The 25,869-nt window shown below is 41.3% G+C and overlaps 1 protein-coding gene across 1 annotated transcript; it reads right to left on the bottom strand.

The window, feature by feature from the left end:
* Positions 1-625: 625 nt before the first annotated feature.
* On the bottom strand, positions 626-25,824 carry TMF1 (TATA element modulatory factor 1). The gene is made up of 18 exons (XM_079958604.1): positions 25,448-25,824; positions 20,422-21,665; positions 18,484-18,587; positions 17,138-17,264; positions 15,993-16,098; positions 14,108-14,250; positions 12,128-12,294; positions 11,721-11,877; positions 10,855-10,947; positions 9,994-10,150; positions 8,975-9,167; positions 7,925-7,994; positions 7,747-7,839; positions 6,753-6,872; positions 5,855-6,001; positions 4,509-4,634; positions 863-3,619; positions 626-815 (listed from the first exon to the last, which is right to left on the bottom strand). Exons 1-17 carry the CDS (start codon positions 25,614-25,616, stop codon positions 3,476-3,478), a joined length of 3,360 nt encoding a protein of 1,119 aa, XP_079814730.1. The 5' UTR covers positions 25,617-25,824; the 3' UTR covers positions 626-815; positions 863-3,475.
* Positions 25,825-25,869: the final 45 nt, after the last annotated feature.

The raw sequence follows: 25,869 nt of genomic DNA, 5'->3' as shown, positions 1-25,869 counted from the left end.
TCTATTGCTGCGTTGAATATTTCATTCCAGCTAAGCGTTAACCACAAGCAGGGTGCTACAATCTCAGCTGATAACGCTGCTGATCTGAGCTGTCTTCCCTCACCATGAGGGAGACCAGGGCAGCCGATTGCGAGGCGCTGCCTTCCCCTCGTGCTGTAAGAGAACAGGGCAGCCGATTGCCCTTGCTTCCGGCAACTCCTGCAGCCAAGCAGGTGCCAAACATATTTCTTTGCTTTCCTTTGGATCACATCAGCAAGACTGGAGGGGGGGGGGTTGCTCCTTGTGTCTGGGCAGCCCAGGACCTCCATACATACTGCTCAGGTTTGCAGCCCAGGAAGATCACTTTGGTGCTGCTAACACGGTGGTTTCACTTCACTCCCAGAGGTGCACTCCATTGTCTCTCAAGATAGGCAGATGCCAACAAGGTCTGGCTCTAATATAGCCGAACCTGTGTTCACGTATTACATGACATCCTCACCGCTGGGTGAAGCCCTCAGCAAATTGGCTCGCAAGGCGTTGAACTCACTTTACGTTTTGCCACTGCTTCTTTGTTTGGAAGCTGTTATTATCAACATCTCAACCATCAGGATGCATTTTTGTATTTAAGAAAAATATAAAACACTGGTAACTCAAATACTTTACTCAGGCCAAGAGTCAAACATATTTAAATTATTTACATTACATTAACAGCTTAACTCCCGTGACATTATTCATCTACATACTTTATTTAAACTACTTTACAGCCCTTTATTAAAATGTAACAATTCTTAAGAGGGCAAACCATATTAACACAGCTGAAATGAAGATTTAAACAACTGTAATTAATATATATATATATACACACACACACACACACCGGCACCGTTCTTCCAGTTATTAACTAGAGATCTTAACTTACTCCCACAAAGTATTAAGAGGGCCTAGCAATGCATTGAGAAACCAAGGTCTCCTTCTGCAGTCTACTAGGGAATTCTCTCTTGCAGTATTGCTTTCCACACCAACATTGTGAAGCCCACTGCTCTCACTTACATGAATACAGTCACACACGTCTGCTTACAGAGTTCTTGCATGTTGGCAGATTAGGGAGGGAAAATATACAGGTGCGCTTCCAGAAGTCCTGAGCAAACAAATGTCCAGTGTCTGGTTGCTTTTGAAAACTGCATATGAGTTTCAAGAGTTTGAGAGCCTAAATTTCACAGACCTCACTTGCAAAAAGTATTTTTCCCCACTTTCCAATTGTCATTAGTTGGTAAATTGATAAAGGGCTGCAAAGGAACAAGGAAGTCTGTAGGTTTTATGGTGGAACATGGGCTACATAACCAATACTTGCATTAAACATGAAGAGGCAGCATGTGAGTAAGGGGTCTAAAAGATGCAAAATTTTGGGTGCAAGACTTAAGCTTTTTCGTTCCCAGTGCAAACACCTAAGTTCTAGTCGGGGGTTGTATTCTCCAGTTCAAATGCAGAGATAATTTATTCCAAATATAAATTATGAAAGTAGCGTGCACTTAAGTTTCTCGGGTCTTAAATTGAGTTTTCAGGAGCATTCCAATTTGTATTTTGCATTGGCTTTAAGTACTAAAATGCAGTGCCTTCTTGGAAAATAACACTTGGTAAGTTCTGCTGTCAGCAGCCATCATTTGCTTGTTTTGTGTAAGTATCAACTATTATGCAAACCTCTTTTTGAATCAAAGAATTCTCACACTAGACCTTAATTTAGTCTCTTATCAGGAAGATTATTGCAGGCTTTAAATATCCATCATTAGATTAAAGCGATACAATCCTCCTGATAATGTAGCAGTTCAGAATATAGGTGAGGAACTGCTTCATTAAATCTTCCGCCAAGTAACAGAAAAAGAAATCCTGCACACAGAAAATTAGTGGATCAGGAAGAATCCTAATATGTCAGGGGAAAGCCTACAGTAGTAGCTCTCTCCCTGACACACTAGCTTTCCTCAGGCAGACCAACAGTATAAGACTCCCATTTCCTATTACATGGTGGTATGATCTCGGGAGATTATAGCACATGATTTCCAAATAGACATGGGCCAAAGGTAAGCAATTAAGGGTAAGTGGTTGATACAATGTCAAAGTATCAAATAAAATCTTAGAATTTCCACGCACCTTATGCTTGATGAAAGTTCTGTAGATAATTGGTTCAGGAAAAATAGGTCTTGTATACCAACATGACAGGATGTGTAAATTTATCACACTAAAAATTTCATGTAAATTCAGCTATGAAAATTCCAATTCCTGTGAGGAAACCTTTTTAAATCCTAAAGAAATGCAGTAATGCCACATTTTTTCCTGAACATTTAAACAGCCTAAGGTCGGTTTAACAGAAATGGCCCTTTATAACTGTCATACAAAGTAAATATGAATGTGGCTGATACTAGGGAGTTTTCTGTCTCGCTTAGGCTAAATAGTTGGGAAGGCAACTCAAGATGCTATTCCTTTTTTTTTATGTTCTGTCAAACACCTTCTAAAGATAGTTTCTAAACTACTGGAGTTCATTTGAAACATCTGGAACAAGTTTATTCACTTCTGAAAATAAAGTGCACTCACACACATGGTGAGAATTAGGCTGTGACAGGAAGAGGTGCAACCATTTCAACATGTAAATTTTTAAACACCATGCTCCTTTTCATCCCCCAGAGTACTACTGATTTTTAGGCAAATGTTGCTTCTTTTCTTTTGCTACAGTTAAAAGCCATTGAAGCTGCTAGGCAGCCCACTTCTATGTGGCAGTGGATTATGCTTTGGAATGCAGCCAAACATTTAAGAAACAGTAGAATTGTTTTCTATTGTATAGGAGGGAGCTTGGTTGCTATTACCATACAATACCGATTTTGAGACTTTAAATGTCACCCTATATTGTTGGCTGCAAAGGCAGTTCTCTCGCTTTGTGGGCACCAGTACCCTGGTTAGGACACTACAGTATAAATCCAAATATTAATTGGTGGTGGTGGTGGTGGTTGTTTTAAAAAAGTCTTAAAAGGCATTCTAAGCCTTGTATTTCAGATAGCAATTATTTGCTATCAGTATTTATATTTTAAAAATCAATATATTTTTTCCGCCAAATATTAATTTTGATAGAAACGAATCAGCATTAGGATATCCATGAAAAACTGTCAGTGAAATTATTCAGCTACATCCCCGTGAGGCAACTGCAATTAAAAAGCTCCTGCTGCTGAATGATCAGCATTATGCAAACTAATTTGCAACTTACTATATTGACAACAAGATGGTCTGCCTTTTAATTAACATTCAGCTATGGATATAAAAATTTAAATATTAACAAATAATTTAATTGATGACAGTTGGCCATCACAAAAGCATAACATTCTTGCCAACATACGAATCCTCTATAGTATAATCATCCTATAGTACAAATTCTTTACAACTCATCTGCATTTACATAAACATTTCTACAGTTTAATGCAACGTCATTTGCAAGCTGCAACCTCAGCAATAATTAACTATGCCTTTGTTTTAGAAGTTCATCAATCTGAGTCTTGTACATATTTTTCACATCTTCAAGGTCCAACCTCAGTTCTTCTGCTTCCTCTGCTTTCTCACCGTACATCTGGAGAATGGTATTGTACCTCTGATCCAAATCCTGAAACAACACAGCCCAATAGTTGATGACTTGCTTTCCACATTTACAAAAAAGCTGTTAAGGCACCTTTTAGAATGTCAAGATAGAATATACTAAAAGAAAAGTCAATTCTCTGAATTCCAATCTTTATGTAGCCAAAACAATATCAACCACACATAATTACTGTATTTATTCGCCACTTAACAAACACACACAAAAGTCTCAAGGCAACTTTCAACAACATAAAATACAGAAAAAGCTAAAATCAGTTTTAGCAAGAAGCAAAATAAAGCAAACAAAATTTATTGAAGTGTCCATTCACCCGCTCCCCTAAGTTCATCCAGCAGTACTATCAAAGTCCAGCCTGCTAAAAGATGAGCACCACAACAGAGGCAAGAATCATACAAAGGTATGATCCAAAATTAACCACCCAAAACCTGGTAAAACAGGATAGCCTTAGCCTGGTGTCCAAAGCTGTTAATGACGACACCAGGGAGAGCATTCTGCAGATGGGAAGCCACCAAAAAGGCCAATTCATGCATTGCCATCCTCCTTCATAGAAGGCACATAGAGAAGGGCCTCAAAAGATCATTGTGTGGTATTCGAATCCTGAGTCACATAAGCCTTTATAGGTCAAAATCAACACTGGTGTAATATGTGCAAAGTTGCATGTCCCATTAAGGACCCTAGAAACTGCATTTTGCATTAGCTGCAGGTTCCTAACCTGGTTTACTCAGAAGTAACTCTTGTAGCGTTCAGTGAAAATTATTTATTAGTATGTTTAGGAATGCAAGCACTGCTTTTCGCTGTACTTTGTAATAAAGCATTTCACTTTACACGTACAGCAGGGACATAATTACAGAGGCTGCTGAATACATTTCAGATTTCATCGTAGAAACAAGCTACCTACCCTTAGCTGTGCACGTAGCTTGGGAATCTCCTTCACTTTTTCTTCTAAGTCATCATTTTGATTTGTCAGCTTTACCAGCTCTTCTGCCATTACCGACCGAGTTCTTTCAAGGTTTCCGATTTCCAGCTAAGGTAACAAATATTTGACAGTTAAAATTCTACCAAGTTACTAATTCTGTTTCCATTAAAAGTAACCAGGAGTGTTAAGCTTGCAAGCTTATATCCCATATTACGAGTATTCTGGTATTCACAGGAATAATGCATGGAAGTGGGGTTTCCAGCTACCCCACCCCTTGCCCTTGAAAGCCTTATAAGAAGCTGCTGCAGAAGAGGGACTGTGAGCAACATCATGGAACAGATGTTTCTAGGACTAAGGTAAAACTGTGAAGCACCCTTATTATTTTTGCCATTGAATACTGCATGTTGCTTTATTTTATACTACTGTGTGTTTTTTGTGTTATTATTCTTGCTATTGTTTTGTTACGTTGTTATGAAATGGTTGCTATGTTGCTGTTTTGCTACATTATTGTGAAACTGGTTTTGTAGTGTTTGTTTGAAACGCACCCATTTCTTTGTTGTCAGCCACTTTGAGCGTGAAGTATAAAATAAAATAAATAAAGATATTTGTTTAAATAAATAAATAAAACGAAGGGATAAAGGTAAACCATTCCTACAAAGCAAAACCGACACAAGGTTTTAAATTATAACTGGCATATACATTTATTGTGTGCCTACAATAAATTACAAAGTTCCATCTCTTGTTCTGATGTAGCATCAATACACAAGGATTTGCATTCAGAGGACAAAATAAGAGAATTGAAACTGCGCTAGTCCCTCTGCTAACTGGAAGGTATTACAGCAGCTCATGAGCCTGAGAAATGGAAGAACTTACGAACACCTATTATGTTAGCTAACCTCCTACAGTAGTTACTTCCTACAAGTTACTGCAGTATTTCACAGCAGATGGAGAGAAACACTGCACTGTATTTTTCTCACTGCGCCACGTGTTGTAACTCCCCACTAAAATGTTTCTGAACCATTTCTATAATTTGTTCAACAGCAATCAAAGTGTCTGTGGTCACACAAGACTTTTCTGGGCTCCTCTCATCCTACTGCAAGCCCCGATATGCTCCCAAAATGGACATTTTTGGAGGTTGGGGAACCCTCTAGAATTTGCTCTGGGGGGATCCGGACTGACAATACTGGATGTGTTAGGCTGAAGACTGAACTCTGACAAAACAAGCCCATAAAAATGAACTGATCACATCTGTCTATCAAGTATGTATATCACACATATGGAACACCTATTCCTACTTATGTTTAAACACACAGGTCAACACAGGTTACCTGTAGGTGAGAAATCTCACCCTCTCGCAATTTCAATTGTGACTGTAGGTTTTCAATAATGCTTGAGCCTGCCCCCATTCTCATTGCGTCGTATAAATTGTTCCCACTTGTAGACACTGAACCAAAGGAATGATCATGTTGGTCATCCTGCAATAAAAATTGTGATACACCCATGGAATTGAATACTTAACAGCATGCAAGTTATTATTTTGTACCTAAAGAATGATACAACGTTCAAGATTGACACTAGAATGTTAACTTTTTTATGTTTAAACAGCGCTTGCAAAAACAAATGAAGACAGCCAGTTTGGTATGGTGGATCAAGGAGAAGTGGATTCAAAACCCTGCTCAGCCATGAAGTTCATGTGATAACCTCTGTCCATTCAATATTTAGCATCCTAATCACCATCACAGGGTTGCTGTGAGGACTGAACTGTTTGGAAAGCATTTCATGTATATATTTAAAAAATGGTCTTTGCAATTTTTGTTAGCAAATATATATATTCAGTGGTTTGTAGAAGTAATGTTCCAGAAAGAAAAATACCACATTTAAATCATTTCATCTTCTGATATTCTGATATTGATAAAAGGCTATACCCAAGACCTGTCAGTTAAGCTCTAGTCAGGTTTCGTCCAAAGTGGAATTTCCTCATGAGAGCCAAAATGTACCACAAAGGCAAAGAGAAGCAAGCTCATTTTCTAATTACCAGCATATATTTTCACCTATGTGTTGCCCTATAGCGTCACATGAACTGGTGAAACTACTTCAAACTACCTGCTCTCATTTTAGCAGTGAGGTTTTGCTGGATTCAAGAAAACAATTAAGACAGCACAATGATATTAATAAAAAAAGACACTGAAGGAGCAAATAAAGGTCAAATGATACATGGAACGATACCTGGGATACAAAGGATGCCTGGAGTCCTGCCATATCAACCCCACTTATTGAGCTTGAGCGTGACAGAGTTGGAGTGCTTGAGACAGTTTCCATTGTTGAAGAAGTGTATAATTTACGCTCCTAAGAGAAAATGTACAATATCCAAAGAGAATAACTATATATATATATATATATATATATATATATTATATATATATTAGTGCAAAGAATTTACCTACTCTGAAATACTCACTAAGAAGATGACGAAAACATGACAAACACAAGATCTCCTGTTATGCAATTCACTTGTAACTTTAATAAATTAAGTAACAAAATGGACTTGATAGCACTGCTTACTCTGCTCCTTCAACTTCCAAAGTCACATCATCTACAGAACTTGCTGATTATTTGAAACAAAGTAACTTCATTTAGTAATCACACAGAGCAGAATGAAACCCTAATGTCATGTTAGCATCGGACACACTGCTGATGAAAGAGCAGCATGCTTGCTATTTTTTGTCAGTGTAGGAATTTACATTGTATATATAACATAAAGACTTCTTCAGTATCCTCAAGTTAAGTACAAACAAATGGAGCATCCCCAAAGGTGTCCAAGAGCGAACTAAAATGAGGGAATATTCTCAGGATTGAAGGCCAATGGGAAACCCAAGGGAAAGGGAAGGTTCAGGGCAGTGTGACATAAGGTCCCAGAAGGAAGTATAAAGCCCACAAAATAAGAGGTTGTGGCCCACTGCCATGACAATTTCTATTGTGAACCACCCTGGGACCTTTAGATGAAGGGTAGTATACAAATAACAACAACAACAGTTGTGTTGTTATTACAGACAACTAAACCAGAATTTATATTGTATATAGTGTATGGCCATATCAAGAGTGAAACACAGAATTGGAGATCCCAGAAAGCTACCATCTTGCCTGACGGCTGCTTTGTGTGCTCATTTAAGGCTTGCTTTGTCTCCAAGAACTATGGAAAGTGGTTAACATGAACAAGCACCTTTTCTCTTGCAGTTTCTTGTACAAAAATTGCTTTCTTCTTTTCCTGCTCAACTTTCATTTTCTCCATTTCCAGCTGAGTAGCTAACAGTGTCTGCAGAAAACAAAAAAAGATGTATTTATTCACTGAGAAGCCTAATTTGCTAAAGCAATGTTATTATCAAAGAATATAACAAAACCTTTTCCTTCTTTGCCTCTCCAACAGTTTTCACATACTCTTCTTTAAGGTTTTCCAGCTCGACTTCATACCTGCACCAAGAGCAAGAAAACACATGTACAATCTCAGTAAATAGGAGGGGGGATCTTATTATAAACATACTGTTTTTGTACTTCTACTATTTTTATTGTATAGCTTTGTTTGTACTTATTTCAATAAAAAAATCTTTAAAAAATAAAATGCAATAAATGCACTGAAGTAGCATGAGAGATTTACTACAGTGGAACCTCGGTTCTCAAACTCCTCAGTTGTCATATGTTTTGGTTCTCGAACACCAAAAACCCAGAAGTAAATGCTTCCATTTTCAAATGTTTTTCGGAACCCAAACGTGCGGCGCAGCTCCCACTGAGTGCAAGAAGCTCTTGCAACCAATGGGAAGCTGCGCCTCGGTTTTTGAACATTTCAGAAACCAAATGGGCTTTCAGAATGGATTTCATTCGAGAACCGAGATATCACTGTATTGTGTCTGGCAGTCAAGATTATACAGAACTTGCAAAAAGGAAAACAGGCCCATATGAACTCCAGCATGCCAGTTTGGTTGCACATGGGATCACCAAGTAACCTGTATTATCTGCACTGCTGGTGAGATGGTTTTATTGGTAAACACACTATGCTGGTAGCAGCACTCACACAACAAATGTAACCATTCTTAAGAGAACAATATACATTGTGCTTGGCCAATCTGGCTGCGGCTAATGGCGGCTGCAAGTCCAAGGACATCCGGCAAGCCACAGGTTTCCCATGCCTGCAGTATAAGTTGTCACTCTTTCTGCTTTCTACGGCATTAGGAAAAATGCTCCCAATAGAATGCATGTATCCTTAAAGCATCTGAGACCCTAAGAAGACTATTACTGAGCGGCCATACAAGTGGCACAAAAAAATAGAATAAAATATAGTGTTAAAGAAGTATTAAATTTTTAAAGTAGCATTGTTCATTACACGCCACCTAGCTATTTTGTACTATGTTGTACGCTTTCAGAAGAAACTGTTGTAAACTTTAGAAGCAACTTACCGATTGTTTTCATTTTCTAGTTTCTTAAGCCTGGCTTTCTCTGTCTCGAGTTGTGCTTGAAGGCGGGTATTTTCTTGCCTTAGGAGGCTATTTTGTGACTCAGTGGCAGAAAGCTGGATTTTATTGGCAAGAAGTTCCTCTGTAGCAGCGCGTTCTCTTTCAGCCTGTGCTGCCAAGGCAGTCTGAGATTCCCCTAACAGTAAGAGAACATTACTAGTTAGAATTTACAAATTTATGGAGGAGACGGCTATCAATGGATACTAGCCATGATGGATGGCTATGTTCTGCCTCCAGAGTTGGAGACAGCTATGCTTCTGAATACTAGATGCTAGAAACCACAGGAGGAGAGAACGTTCTTGTGCTCATGTTCCGCTTGCTGCTTTCCCACAGGCTTCTGGTTGGCCACTGTGAGAATGCTGGACTAGATAGGCCATCAGTCTGATTCATCAGGCTCTTCTTGTGTTCTTAGGAGGGGAGTGTAGCCTCTGATAACTTTATGACCTCTCCCCCAAAGCTATTATCACATTGTATATATCGAACATGGCCCTTAGGTATGTCACATGCAAGGGACTATGGATTTAAGACAGAGATGGTTCCTTTTAGACACTGACAGGATCACTGCCTGGGTTGTTTTCCCCTTCTAAGGAAGATTGAGGAGGGGTGAGGAATAAACTGAGCCTGTACACGAGATCACTGGTACCTAGTCAGACTAGTTTTCCACCCACTTGGGTTGGGAGCAGAAGAAGCTGTAACCAGAGAAGCAAAATCAGAACCACATGGAACTGTGCTTTAGTGTTTTCTGGTCATAGTCTTTTGCAGATCCCTGGGAAATCGTTAGATGCACCATCAGAACACAGATCCCAGAAACATGCCTGTATCTCCTATTCTCTCTCTGTGTGTGTGCCTGCATAATCATGAGTTCCCATTCATTTCCATTAATTTTGTGCTATGCATGGAAGTTCTTGAGACTCGTCCCCTCCCCCGCAAAAAAATCCACTGACCAACAACTTTTGCCTTACCAAGCCTATCAGAGAGATTCTTCTCTAACTTCTCCCATGACAAGGTCTGTGCTCCCAAGGTTGCTTGCAGGTTTTCTATCTGTCGGAGCAGGGGCCTTGTAGCAGATGTAACACTTTGACTCAGCTCCTGGTTGCGAGTCTCTGCTTCCTGAAGTCTCTGAAATTATAAATTGGGTAAGCACTACTTTAAGCCCTAAAATACCATGAACAGAACCATCTGAAGCCTTATCCCTATTCAGGCAAATACAGTATTGTGCCACATCCTCCGTTTACTGAAAAGTTTTCGTTAATGTACTGCAAAAAAAAGTTAGCAAGTAAGCAGTACGGTATTACAGACAGCAGAAGCTTTAAGCAGTATACCATTTGCTGTGCCACAAATCATTTAACTGCACAATGAAAAGCTGGAATTTGCTGCTCAACTACAATATACAATTGAACATCTACCTATTTTGCTTATTTTGCACAATTGCTTCTCCTAGTTATCAGAAGGAGCAAGGCGTTATCTATGGGACTGAGCCCCACCTGCTGGCCACTGGCAATACTATCAAGGCTCTGCACAAGTCCAAACCACAGATATTTGTTGCTTTGCTAAATACAGTAGTCATACACTGCTTGTTATTGAAACTGGAAATCCAAGAAGTCCAAACTGATTGATAAATCTTGAATGTTCAGTAGAGCATGCCTGTTTCTAACTCTCTGCCCAAATTAAAAGTAGCCATGTGCTCCCTTTTAAAATTTCCTGTTATGGATCACTGGAAGGAGGATCAACAGTCAACCGTTCATGAATTAGAAAACATTTTTTTCCTAGCATTTGTAGAGGCAAAAAAGAGACAGATCTCAGAGAACAATCTGCCAGAGTACCTGCTGAAGTTCACTAATTTCCTGGCGCAAATAATCCTCCTTTCTAGCCGTTTGTTGTTCTGCACGTTGCAGGGCCACTCTCAAGTCTGTCACCTGCAACACAGGGATACAAATACAGTATGCCGAATTGAATACGCAGATCTAACACTCCACTGGCATTTTATCATGTATCAACACCAGTTGGCATTCTGACTATCATACCCAGAACACCATTAGGTTGCTTAAGGAGTCATCATCATTACTTTACCACTATGCTGTAGCTACAGCACAAAGAGCAAGTGCATCCTGTTTCAAATACCGTATTTTTCACTCTATAAGATGCACCTTTTCCCTCCTAAAAAGGGGAAATGTGTGTGCATCTTATGGAGCGAATGCAGGCTACGCAGCTATCGCTGAAGCAAGAACAGCAAGAGGGAGAGCTGTGCAGCAATCCCTCTTGCTGTTCTGGCTTTAGGGATAGCCGCAAAAAAACTTTTCAACAACATTTTATTCAGAATTTTTTTTTTCTTGTTTTCCTCCTCTAAAAGCTAGGTGCATCTTATGGTCAGGTGTGTCTTATAGAGCGAAAAATATGGCACTTCAAATCTAGTGCCTTAGTAATGATAAATGAGAAGTAAGCTAATACCCTTTTAATTTCCGCCCTTAGGATTTGCAGCAATTCAATGGCTTTCTATGTAATTTTAAAGCATGTCCTTCTGCTTCATTCATTCCTACTTGTAATTATGCCAAGTACATGTTGAATTAGATTTTTCTGGGAATCACTTAACGTGGTTTTCAGGCTGCACTGCTATGACATGTAAGCATTACAACATACACAACTGGCAAAAGAAAAACACTTGCAAACTTTAGTTGTCCCCAACACTGACCTGAATTGCTAAAGCCTCTTGTTGCTGGCGAGCCTCCTCTTGGGCCTTCTCTAGAGCTAAGCCCAGCTGCTCCTTCACTTTCAGTTCATGGCTTAGTGCTGCTTCTTGCGCCTCACAGTCTTTCGCAGCATTGGCTCTGTGAAGATCTGCAAGTTCCCTGTGAAAAAATATGCATTTTAAACACAGGTATGCATTGAAATGGATGGACATGACTAAATCCATTCTTTTTAATAAGTCTACTCTTGAGTAAAACTTAGTCGAACACCATCCTATGTTTATGTATTTTAAAATCCAACAGGAAAACAAAATGCACAGTATTGCAAATACTGGGGAAATCTAAAAGAGAATGTTGTCTTCTAGGCACAACAAATATCTGTCCATCTCCATTTTTATGGACATTGCCTTACTTGTATGCACTATCAAGAGCTGCCTGCACACTTCGGTTCTTCTCTTCAAGCTCCTCAAGATCCGTCTGGAGTCTGGTAATATCCTTCTCTTGCCGTTCAACCACACTGCTTAGCTGCTTGATGCTCTCCCTGTGCTGCTTTTCAACTTCTTCTTTGCCATCCAACACCTGTTACAATGAAAAGGCATCACAACCTATTGCTTAACTTCTCATTACAGAGCTTTAAAAATCACTCTGCACAGAAAACAGCTGCTACCTTTATTGAAAGCTAGACTAAGGAAAAATATAAGCAATAAAGGAAAATCATTCAGAAGTTTTACAGAAAATATCATTATGCTAACAAAGAAGGTTAAACCTAATTGTGTGTGTCTGCGCCTTTACACTTTTTTGGCATCTGAAATGGGCACACATTTGCAGTGACTGTGTTGAAGTTGGTGGACTTTGCTACCAAACTGCACAATGCAGTTAAGAATGGATGAATCAGTCTATTTCTGGTCCATGGGTTGTATTCAGTAGTGGCTTTGCAATAATACAAGAACCTCTGCTGGTGCAAGGCAGGACCCCTGCGTTTTGCTGACCGCTCTTACTCAGTGCAGCCTTCTGTGAACCCCAAAAGTGTATTCTAAGGGTTGGGGGCCCTCTGGAACAATGTGTGATACGACACAGAGGGCTGTAGTTAGTGAGAGGAAGATTGATGAAAATGGTGGCCCTGCCTTGCACTAGCAGTGGTGCTTTCACTAGTGCAAAGCTAAAATAGGATACAGTCCCATGAAATTTTCATGTGTGTTTATTGTCATAAGAACCTTGTTAGATCAGGCAAAAGGCCCATCTAGTCGAGAATTCTGTTCTCTCATTGGCCAAGCAGATGTCCATATGAAGCCCACTTCAGGACTTGAGCGTGATGGCACTTGCCTACTCATGACCTCAGCAACTGGTATTCAGATGCACGCTGCCTTAAAGGTAAAGGTAAAGGGACCCCTGACCTTAGGTCCAGTCACGAACAACTCTGGGGTTGCGGCGCTCATCTCGCTTTATTGGCCGAGGGAGCTGGCTTACAGCTTCCAGGTCATGTGGCCAGCATGACTAAGCCACTTCTGGCGAACCAAAGCAGCACACGGAAGCGCCATTTACCTTCCCACCAGAGCGGTACCTATTCATCTACTTGCACTTTGACGTGCTTTCAAACTGCTAGGTGGGCAGGAGCAGGGACCGAGCAACGTAACCCTGTCGCGGGGATTCGAACTGTCAACCTTCTGATCGGCAAGCCCTAGGCTCTGTGGTTTAGACCACAGCGCCACCTGCATCCCTGCACGCTGCCTTAGCCGTCGTAATTAGCACCCATTGTCAAAAAAGCTTCAACTAATGCAAAATTTCTGCCTCTTCATAGTACACATTCAACTGGTTCTATTTATTCATTTAAAAAATTTTAAGCAGCCTTTCAGTTAAAGCTTCCAAGAATGCAAAATAAAAAATAAAAAAATGAAACCACTGAATAACTAGAAGAGCAGATAGAAGGAGCAATAAAACCAGCAACAGCTATCAGTTTTCCTCCAGGCACAATTCAAGGGGCTGGTTCTCACCCTTAAAGAGATTTATTTATATACCCAATACTGCTTCTTCCCATGAGGGAAACATGGTAAACTATGCTCTATGGAACAGTCCCAACTCCATGTGCCCTCACTACATCTGCTAAATCCGCTGCAAGAAGCAGAGCTTTTACCACAAGGCTGTTGACAGGCTTTCACAATAAGATTCAGAGCTATTCTTTTTTTTTTCCATTTTTGGAGAGAATTCTGAAAATAATATGGCTGCTCTTTGGCCACTATGGCTTTATATTTTACTGGGTTAAAAAAAAATCCTGTTGGAAGCCTCCTTGATTCTTAAGAGGCAGGTTACACATTTTAAAAAATAATAAGTGAATTGACACATAGATAAAAGGCATGCAAACCCTTCCAATGCCATGTCTAAAAATTTACCCAACCTGTTTCAAATGCTGTAACTCTTCTTCTAATTCCATAATCTTTTTATTCTGCTTTGTATTTGTTTTTTCTCTTTCCTTTTCCTTTGCCCTTAGCTTCTTAATGATGTTAGAATTTTGCAACTGTTGTTTTGAAAGCTTTTCCCCTGAAAAGAAAGATAGATCTGGTGAACGGGGATCAATGCATATTTAACATAGGACTATGACTCTTCACATTCTGATTCTTTAACTTCCAATTATTTGGGCAAATAGGCTGTAAATGGGCATGTAAACCAGCTTAATCACAAATGAGGACTATAATCATAAAAATGACTTGAAGCGATGTATATAATTTCCCTGGCATGTGAACTGGGGTACATATAATCAGGTAAGACTAAAGACCCAAACCCTATGCATCAACCTTGAAGTAACATATATTTATAAATTCAGATATGTAGCAGTGTTGGTTTGCCGCAGTTGAAATATATATATATATTTAAAAATTGTCCGGTAGCACCTTAGAGAGCAACTAAGTCTCTGAAGAAGTGTGCATGCACACAAAAGCTTATACCAAGAACTTACTACTGGACAATTTTTTAAAAAAAATTATATACATTTATAAGAGATACTAAAAGTTTTTAGCCAAAGATTTGCAGGTATCTCAGTTTATTCCTTTGCCTAAATAAACATTATGAGCAAAGAAAAATCCAACAGTATCTGCAGAGGTGTTTGCTATCTAATCTAATAGTCAGAAAACACATTAAGAGCCCTAATGGATCATCCTGTGTCCCTATGTCCCTATGTCTCCATTCTGTTTCACAGAAGCCAACTGGGTGCCTATGAAAAGGTAACAGGTGTAGTGTACCAAACCTTGTGTAAAATAAATATTAAAATTGGCAGGATCCAAAGCTACCACAAATGCTCTAGAGCACACATAAGCAGCATTCACACATCATGCTAAACCATGATTTAGCTAGTCATGAAGCCAGGAAGACTTTGGCATTCACGTCTGAGTTTCCCTGAATTCTAGCATGTTATGTCATCCAGACCAGTGATTGTAACTTAACCCTATGATCCGTTTAAACTTCTGAGTTTGGCCTGTTTTGAAAGTGAAACTAAACGTTGCTGAAGTCCTCCCACCCACAAAGGAGGAGGGTAGGGGGAATGGCCTGCTGAACCAGAGGTTCACCGTTGCTCCTTCCTGGTCATGTTTGTCTCACTAGGCTAGGCCAGCCTCAAGTAGGCAACGATACAGACATTCTCTGAATATACGATTGAAGCTTGCTTCTCCTTTTAACATTACTCTTGTAGAAACAACATGATAGTAAAATTTAGTTGCAACTGAGCCTAGGGTTAACATTGTACAGTTGTACCTTGGTTCTCGAACGCTTTGTGACTCAAACGTTTTGGCTCCCGAACACCACAAACCCAGAAGTGAGTGTTCCAGTTTGCGAACGTTTTTTGAAACCCGAACGTCCAACACAGCTTCCGATTGAGTGCAGGAAGCTCCTGCAGCCAACTGGAAGCTGCGCCTTTGTTTTCAGAAGTCGAATGGACTTCCAGAACGGATTCTGTTCGGGAACCAAGGTAGGACTGTACCTCAGAAGCAGCTGTCAAGGTCTAAGATGCACATCAACTGGTTTGTGTAACTCAGGCCTAAAGCCTTGCTATTCCACCTTTTTGGAGGGTTACACACACCTAGATTTACCCTTTCTTAAGCCATTAAAATTTTCACACCCTAAATTGCTTGTTGAAAAGATAGGTTTGAAGGGGGAATCTATTCTTCCCTTGCCAGTAAGGGCTGTAGTCGAAAAGTATTTCTTCTAGAATAAATTTAAAGTGACCAGACATTTGAAGTAACATATGTAGCTAGTTTTCCAGGAACTGTTTTTAAGAAACTAATACCCACCTTCCTCCATTAATCCTTTAATTTGTTCATCTTTCTCCTTTAGTATTTCAGCGGTTTCATTACTGTTCAATCTAGTTGCTAGATCTTCTTTGAGAATCTTTACTTCCTAAAGAAACACAAATAATTATTGTACCATTTATACATTTTGACTGTGACTTTTAAAAATGTTTACTTCACACTAGGTGGGGCCTACCTCATAATGACAATCATAGCTGTTAATCATTAACAATCTGTGCATCTCATGATTTTTAGCATGAAGCTAGTCTAAAAGCTAATACATTTTTAAAATTACAAGATCAGCCGTTGTCATCCTTCCCCATCACATTACCTTTATACTTTAAGTACTGCTTTTATGTGAAATACCTGGAAGTACTGCTTTTATGTGAAATACTGGAGTACTGTGTCCAGTTCTGGGCACCACAGTTCAAGTTCAAGAAGGACACTGACAAACTGGAACGTGTCCAGAGGAGGGCAACCAAAATGGTCAAAGGCCTTGAAACGATGCCTTATGAAGAACGGCTAAGGGAGCTGGGCATGTTTAGCCTGGAGAAGAGGAGGTTAAGGGGTGATATGATAGCCATGTTCAAATATTTAAATGGATGTCACATAGAGGAGGGAGAAAGGTTGTTTTCTGCTGCTCCAGAGAAGCGGACACGGAGCAATGGTTCCAAACTACAAGAAAAAAGATTCCACCTAAACATTAGGAAGAACTTCCTGACAGTAAGAGCTGTTCGATAGTGGAATTTGCTGCCAAGGAGTGTGGTGGAGTCTCCTTCTTTGGAGGTCTTTAAGCAGAGGCTTGACAACCATATGTCAGGAGTGCTCTGATGGTGTTTCCTGCTTGGCAGGGGGTTGGACTCGATGGCCCTTGTGGTCTCTTCCAACTCTATGATTCTATGATTCTATGAAATCAAAAGTTCTAAGGAGATCTGAAAGCTGAGAATATAGCTTTCAACATGTAACATGACCCCACCCAAAAAACTTTTTGGTTTAAAATGTTACACATTAGTGACAGGCTTTCTTCCTAGCAAAATCTGTTTTGATTCCTTGCAAATTTACAAGACCAGACCTTATGGTTTGATTCACAACAATCCAAAAGTAACACTATATAAAAATAAAATATAATTCATACATAGGAGTGTTACCTTTTTTGCTGTATCTCTCTCTTTGCATGCTAGCTGAACCTTTTTCTCTGCATCTGCTATTCGCTGAGCAAACTCCTCTTTAAGAGATGAAATGCTACTGTTCTCTTCTTTCATCTTGATGATTTCACTAAACATAAAACATTTCCATCATTATGACTGTGTGTAACATTTCAAATGGGAAGCAGAATTTATTCATACAAATGTACACACACACCCCACTCACACCTGCAAACCCTCTTTCTCCTGAGAGGGATCAAGGCAACAAGAAAAGCAAGGAGGAGTTACTTCTCTAATTCAATCCTTCAACTTTTTATCTGAATAAATAGACCAATGGACATCACAGGAATCTGTTTTGCTTTCCAGTATTCCTCTCCCCACCCCAAAAGCACTTAACAATGCACTAGCATCTGAGGAGCTCCATTCATGCAACAACGTATAACCATGACCTCACATAACCAAGCTTTTCCCCATCATGCTTTTCTTATATGACTATGGAGTACAGCCCTTATCAAGCCCCTAAAACAGGCTTCCCCAAACTTGGCCCTCCAGATGTTTTTGGCCTAAAACTCCCATGATCCCTCGCTAGCAGGACCAGTGGTCAGGGATCATGGGAACTGTAGTCTCAAAACATCTGGAGGGCCAAGTTTGAGGAAGCCTGTCCTAGAAGCATGCTTATTGAGGCAGCTCATGGGGAAAAGATGGGGCTTTATTAAAATCACCTTGTGGCTACATTACTTAATCATCAATTAAAATTCCATACAGTCACTGACATTTATCAACCCCTTTCAAGTTTTTAAATGGGTTGCTACAATCCATTTACCGTATTTTTCGCCCTATAGGAAAACAGCCTCTCCGCTATCCTGCGAGCTTGTGGGGCTGGTGGGGTGAGAAGCAAGCTTGCTTCTCCCCTCCGCCAGCCTTCCGATCAGGTTGGGGAATAGTGGGGTGGCGGCGCTGCGCCTCCCCGCTGTCCCCCGAGCTTTTGGGCTGCGGGCTGCTGCCTGCAAGCCTTGCGAGCCCGCGGGACCTCCCGCCGGCCTTGCAAGGCTTGCGGATAGCTTCCTGAAGCCTGGAGAGCGAGAGGGGTCGGTGCGCACCGACCCCTCTCGCTCTCCAGGCTTCAGCAACAGCCTGCATTCGCCCCATAGGACGCACACACATTTCCCCTTCATTTTTGAAGGGGAAAAGGTGCGTCCTATAGGGCGAAAAATATGGTAGCTCAAATTACACAAAAGCTACATTATACAAAAGGCCAACCAAATGCATTCATCAAACAAAAAAAAGGTTCACAATGTTTTCACATGATGTGAAGAGCCACAGGATGAATGTTGTCATTTGAAACTTACTCATTAAGATTATCACAAGCTTCTTCTAGGCGTGCCTTCTCTTTACTAACACTTAACAGGCGAGTTTCCCTCATTTCCAGTTTTTCTGTCAGTGAATCAATAATCTGTAGAAGATTCAAGACACAGAATCTGAGAAGACTGGTAAAATGGCTGAAAGATAGATCTCTTTGGGCAAAATCGTAGAATCAATGCCCAAAGTTCCACTCAAGTATTTTCTTAAGCAACAAAAGACATTTTACGTCATAGATGCTGTGCCTCTTTTTAGTCTTTCCTACACAGTCCTAATTCATTTTAAGTTCTGATCTGTTAAGATACAATCAACTGAATATGGTACATAGAGATGTGGTGATGGATTGTGGTTGAGTGCCGGAGAAGGTCTGGAGAGACTGAGGTTCAAATTCCTAGTCATGAAGCCTACTGGGTGACTCTGGGTTAACTCTCTCAGCCTAAACTACCTCACAGGGAGGGTTGTTGTGAGAACAGAATGCAGAAGAGGACCATGCATATTATCTTAAGCTCTTTGGATATAAATGTAATAAAAATAAATTATGTAGGAAACTCAGGTGGAGTAGATTTTTTTTGGGGGGGCGAGTGCAGTAGGAGTGGCTCTGGGGTAGCAGAGGAAGGAGAAACCCCACTGAACAATAAGATTTCTGTTGTGGAAAGTGGACAGAGATCACTGGCTATTGATCCATATTGATTTCCAATGGAAATGTTTTGATGGACAGATTATTCATCTTCGATTTTAAATGCACTTGAAAGAAACTGAAGCTATTGTACCATTTATGATCGTTACAATTTAATTCACAGGTTCCCAATTGGTTGATTTACTAGAAAGATATTCATGCATCATTAATCCTTATGCACATCTCCTCAGCCTCCCAAACACTGTATACATACTAGAGTAACCAGATATATACAAAAATGCACACAATCAGCAAGCTCTACCTTTAAAGCCCTAAACGGCCTCGGCCCAGTATACCTTAAGGAGCGTCTCCACCCCCATCATTCAGCCCGGACACTGAGGTCCAGCTCCGAGGGCCTTCTGGCAGTTCCCTTCCTGCGAGAAGTGAGGTTACAGGGAACCAGGCAAAGGGCCTTCTCAGTAGTGGCACTCGCCCTATGGAACACCCTCCCATCGGATGTCAAGGAAATAAACAACTATCTGACTTATAGAAGACATCTGAAGGCAGCCCTGTTTAGGGAAGTTTTTAATATTTGATATTTTATTGTGCTTTTAATCCTGTTGGAAGCCAGTCAGATGGGCCGTGTCAGGGAACTGCCATCAGCTCAGAGGCAGGAGGTGGAAGGGCAGTTGGGTTACAGGGAGCCGCCAAAGATCATGAGAAACAGCTCATCATGAGAAACAGCTTGTCCTCCGGGGAGGAGCGAAGCCACGCCTCCAGTGGGGAAGGGATGCAGGGCCCGGAAGATGCAAGGGAGAGCTGCAACACCGAACCTGAGCAAAGTGGGGGGGGGGAAGCAGGTCCCCCTTTGCCCACGCCCTCTGCGCAGGAGGCTTACGCGCCAAGAGGGGAGGCGTAGGATGGGGGTCAAAAAACTGCTCTGCTGGGGAAAGTTTAAGGACCGCCCACTCCCAGATTCTGCTAGCGACTGAGCAGACATGGAATTGAGTCAATCTGCACTGTGAACGTTTTGGACAGATAATAAAGCCTTGAAAAGACCAACGGGGAGTCTTGCCTGATTGCTCTCGAGCAACCACGCCGGCACACATAACAGGCGGGGTATAAATTATTATTATTACTATTATTTAAAGGATAATTTCATGACATCAAAACAGAAAGAGGCCTGCAACCATGCTGCCTTCAGCAACCTGACTGAATAATCTTACTGCACCTCTTCTCCCAAACATAAAAAGGGAATAACCATATCAACAGGGTAGCAGAAAGATGTATACAATGACAGTTCTGGGGTTACCTTGCAAAGCTCTTCTTTTTCACACTCTACACTTGACAGCTTTTCAGCACTGGGCCAATGTACTGCCACCTCCTCTTTCTGAGTCTGTCCATCAGTTTGCACAGAAACAGCCAAGACGTCTGGCTGCTCTGAGTTTACAGGTGTCGCACTTCGCCCACTTTCCTCCATTTCTGTCTCTTCTGTGGGTAGTGCAATAATTTCACTTAAGATTTGGTCAGACTTGCTTTTTATAGGTTCAGGCTCTTCAGATTTTAGTGTTGAAGGGCTGAGGGTTACAGATGCCGAAACGCATCCCCTACCTGACAATTCATCGTCTGAATTTATTTCACTCACACTCCGACTGTCTAAAGACTGCATGCTGAATGAGTCTATCCTTTCAAAAGCATCAGAGGAGCAGCAGCTCTCAGTCAATTTTTGAAAGTCATCAAGGCGATTATATTCTGTGCAAGCAGATGCTGATAAAAGCTGAAAAGAAGTTTGCATCAGGTGAAGACTAGCTTTCGAATCGGCAGCCTCTTGCCTTGAGCTTACAGAACTTTCACTTATCACACTTTCGTGGTCCAAAACTTCAATGTCACTAGTTGTCGACGTCCCTGAGGAGAAAGTGCTAATTGGAGGTGAAGGCGTATTGCTTTGCCGATCCTCACTTTTTCGCTCTTTAGTTTCCAAACCTATACTTTTTGTCTCTGCAGGCAGAGGTTGTGTGGAGATGTCAGGCATATGACGAGGTTCTTCACTTCCTGAACTTACTTTCACAATAGCAGTGGCTTCTGCTACCTTGAGATTCTGAGCAGATGCTTCTTGATCCGCATCTTTAGTGTTGTTTTCCTCATGCTGATCTTCATTATGCTTGCCATCGATATCACGTACTGAATTACCTTCTTCTAACTTCTCCTGGGAATTACTGAAGTTTCCCAGTTCCACAGGTGAAATTACAGAGAAATCTTTTCCTTCTGTTTCTGGCAGGTCAGCATGCAGAGATTCTTCTAGTGTGCTTTTTACTTCTTCTTTGGGTCGCTGCGATTTGGTGGGTGGCTTAGACACCACTGGACTTTGCTGTATGCTCTGAACATCCGTTAATGGGAGAAAGGCACTGAAGAAGTTTTCTGATTCATCTACCACAGTCCTCCTAACAGGCTTGGTGATGGCTGTAGGAGATGATATTGGCTGACTTTGAGATTCTGTATCTGCACTGGCTCCCCAGGTAGAAGTATCCCATCCTCCGCTCGTAAGAGAAGTTGTTCCTAAAACAACGAGAGGAAAAGGAAAATCAAATTTCAGAAGTTAAATCCATTGTACAGATTTCACAAATAGTGAAGTGTCATTAGCCCCAATTTCACTTTTTTCTGCATAAACACACATTGATATTACATCCTTTCCTGAAACATCTTTGGTGCAGCTATGACCTACTTATCCAACATTGTCTCCACACAAGGAAGAATGGTTCCTTGGGGTTGGACACAATCTCCCCTCAATGAATAACCTGTCATGATTTAGATAATGGCTCAAAATTCGGCACTATAAACAAAACCACACTGATTTCTTGATAGCTGACAGCTAAAGTTGTATGCTGTTTTCATACAATTGGTGCTCATACTTGGCACCAATACTTTTTTTGGTGTTGCATGAGCAAAATGTACCCATACCTGACCACGGGAAGCTCTAGTGCAGATCTAGAGTGTACAACAGGGCTCCCCCCCCCCGCCCCCACTGTATATGTTGGATAATATTCCTGAAACATAAGTATAGGAATAAATCTCAGCTGTGGGATTAATACAAACAAGAGTTAGTTGTGTGGTGTTCAATAAGTCTGGGCAATGGTTTACATTTGATCACCCAATATGCTAAAAAGATAGAGATTACAACCAAGCAGCACTTTTTTAGTTGTTGTTTTTTAATTAAACAGCTATTCTCCAATGTCCTCCCAATATTGCATTAAAACAACTTTTGAAAACAGCCCTGCTGAGCGCATAGAATTAGCCATGTGGTGCTCTGGATTTTAGCCATCATTTTATTAGATTCATATCCCGCCCTTTCTCCCAAAGGGGCCTAGGTCGGCATCTGTATCTACATGGATGCCTTTACCTAGAGTAAGTGTTGAAATGAAAGGCTTTTCAGATAATCAACAGGAAAAAATGACGCAAGGAGGAAACAGCACACAAGTCAAATTATAAAGTAAATACATAAGGAAGTGTGCAAATAAGAGTGTGAGGAAGGGAGAGGAAAGAGCAAGAACTGATAATATGAATCCAAGACCAACAATTGCTAAAGTGGCAACACCATGCACAAACATACTGAAACAGGCACAATAATTCTTTATCACTCAGAATGAGGGCTGGTAAAATGCTTGTGTAAAACACTCCGAGAGAACATAAACAGTGTAATAGAATGGACTGCCAGAGAAAGGCATGTTCCTTTTTATATTATTATTACATATTACGATTCTATATTTATGTGACAGAAACCTCCTTGTGAGGTCTTTGTTCTAAAATGTGGCTTATTTATTTATTTGAAATATTTTATAAATAAGCCACAGACAAAAACACCCTTGATTTCAGACTAACACAACAGTGCAGAAATGATGTCAATGACTCTTCTTTCAGAAATCATACGGCAGCCACCCCCAACCTGGTGCCCTCCAGATGTTTTGGAGAAGTCCGTAATCCCCAGCCAGCATGTCCAATGGTCAAAGCTGATAGGAGTTATAGCCCAAAATACCTAGAGAGCACCAGGTTGTGCAAGGTTGTTCTATACCATAGAGACTCTAGGCAGGAGATGATGTGTGGAAGTCTGGCATGGTGGGCAGCTGAAGGGTAACCATATGCTCATTGAGAGGATAGTATTGTGCTTTTGGAAAGGAAGATGTGACAGTGTCAGGTAAAATATGCAAAAGAAAAATGAAACTGAAGGCCTTGCTACCATTTATAGGATACCTGTGACTACTGCTAGCTCACATTCTCACATACCCTACCAGTAAAATAAAATGCACAAAGACCCTTCATGATTAATGATCACCCTCATGTAAGCAGCAGGCAACAAACAAGAGTGGGAAATGCTAGAAACAATGACATGTCCATTATTTATTTTGCCAAATGTTACTTGGGAGATGCGAATGGAGGTGGCTGATAGCAACTACTGTCTAGTTAGGTGCCAAGAAATTAGTACAGATACACTAAGGAAGCAACAGTGGTTTGTGAATTGAAGAAAGGGTCCCAGATGTCCCTGTGGGAAGAGGGGCGCACCAGAATCTGATTATAAAGTTTTCATTCTAAAGATCACAGCATTAAATTTAATCAATATCTGATGACTAAAATTAGTAGGGTTTTTCACCATAGACAGTCAATATTTTAACCCATTTCAAGCTTTGCCACGTGGTATGGAAGCCGCTGTTTGAGAAAAACATTTCCAAAGCTCCCCTGGGACTAGTTACTGTACACCATAATGGCTATAATAACACAGAGTAGCTATGTATGATCTTAAGTAGAAGATAAGACCAGCGCAGCCATGAACAGGGCCAATTATACCACAATGCAAATACAGAACAACCGTCTTTTTGTTTTTTAACATATTTTTAATTAATGATTTCTTGGTTTACAAAAGTATGAGCAATGTCTCTTTTTTTCAAGTTACATTTTCTACGAATCAGTTCCATTTGTTGAGACATTCGTGTTACATTAGGAAGAAAAGGGAGAAAGAGGTGGAGGGGGCCATGGTGAGTGGGGTTGGGGTTGGGTGGCAATGTTTCTATTCTACTTGATATATGTGTATGGGAAACAGCCTTACAGTATTAGAAAAACTAACCAATAAACTTAAACTGACGCAAGGCTCCCCTTTATCACATACACAGCCCAACAAGACAACAACCATCTGTGTTGTTATTTACCCTATTTGTCCTGATCCCTTGAGGTGGGGCAGGTCAAGAAACAACTTCATAACTTGAAGTTATGTGAAGGAAGGAATGGAAGCATGTAACTAAGAAAGAGGAGCTTTTTAAAAATAAAAATGAGTGTATCAAAAGAAAACTGAATGAGGCAATTACCAGGTCAAGAGAGAAGTGGGAGAGTGGAACCAAGACTGAGAAGATGGGCATGTATAGATGCAACAATGTGAGGTCGTATCTTTTTATTTTATGCCACTACTATGTCTGTTACTTACAAAGGAAAATTTATAGATTATATGCATATGCAAGCATATTGGAAAAACAGGAAATATTGTTTTATGGAGGACAACTTGCAGCACCGTCCCACTCACACTTATGCAGAAAGTGCCATTGCAATCTGGTGGAGCTTACTCAAAAAAGCGAACATGCACTGGAGGGCAATAATAATAATAATAATAATAATAATAATAATTTGCAGTGCTTTTTTCTGGTGGTACGCATACCCCTAAACATTTTGTGATTCTTTGTACTTTTGTTCATTTACTGTATTTATTTTTCCCAATTCGAACTATAAAATGTTTTTTTTCTTGAGAGAAAATGAGAGTACCCCTAAACATTTTGTTAGGGGCGGGGGAGCACTGATTATTTGTACCAGATCATCTCAGGGCGGCTCACAACATAAAATCACAATATAACCTACATACACACACAACCCAATAATTCCCGCCCCATCCCTGAATCTTAGCCAAAGCCTCTGAAAAGCACCAGGCAGTGTTTCTCAACCTGTGAGTCCCCAGATGTTGTTGGACTACAACTCCCATCATTCCTTGCCAACATGACCAGTGGTCAGGGATGATGGGCGTTGTAGTCCAACAACATCTGGGGGCTCACAGGTTGAGAATCGCTGCCGGAGGGTGGTTTGGGAGCGGGGTGGAGGAGAAAATAAAACCAAATAACCCCCGGGGCGAGGAAAAGGGCTGGCCACGCCAGTCAGGGCCGGTGCAGAGGCTCTCCTCGCTTGACCACAACCACGGGCGGCTGCGGACGAGGCGGGGTGGCGATGGTCGGCGATTCCCTCAGCCGCCCGCCTCGTCTGAAGGGCTGCGGGGTCTGAGGCGAGACCTCCCTCCCCGCGGCTCCACCTACCCGCCTCTCCCGGTCGGGCCGGGGCGCTTCCGCCCTGCGCCGCTTCGCCGCCTTCCTCCTCCTCCTCCTCCTCGGCCTGGATGTCCAGCACCCGGTCGATGGACTTCTGCGCCTGAGACAGAGCCTGCTTGGCGAAGGTCGAGAGCTGAGAGGCGTTGAACCAACTCATCGCCGACGCCGCCCCCGACGCCGTTGCTGCTCCGGCCCCCGCCACGGCTCACGACCGGCGCGCTCCCTTTCCTCCTCCCTCCCGCTCCCCCTTCCTCTAGTCGCAGCTGCTGCAGCCGAAGCCCCGCAGGACACCGACCGCCATGAGAGAAGCGACGGGGAACCCGGATAAGGCAGATCGCCAGGCAGGGACGCCGACGGCACGCTCCCCTGCCCCCACCCCAACCCAGCACGCGCATGCGCCAAAGCCCTTC

The sequence above is a fragment of the Podarcis cretensis genome, assembly GCF_951804945.1.
Source record: "Podarcis cretensis genome assembly, chromosome: 2".
Taxonomy (NCBI): Eukaryota; Metazoa; Chordata; class Lepidosauria; order Squamata; family Lacertidae; genus Podarcis; species Podarcis cretensis.
This window is presented reverse-complemented; position numbering and strand designations above follow the sequence as displayed.

Bases quoted from the DNA above. Each gene is read 5' to 3' on its own strand.
- TMF1 (XM_079958604.1), bottom strand. From the start codon at position 25,616: ATGAGTTGGTTCAACGCCTCTCAGCTCTCGACCTTCGCCAAGCAGGCT. The intron at 17,265-18,483 runs GTAAGTTTCAAA...TTTTATGTTTAG, and splicing joins GCTTGTGATAATCTTAATGA to TGAAATCATCAAGATGAAAG. The intron at 6,873-7,746 runs GTGCTTGTTCAT...ATTTTCTCTTAG, and splicing joins AAGAAACTGCAAGAGAAAAG to GAGCGTAAATTATACACTTC.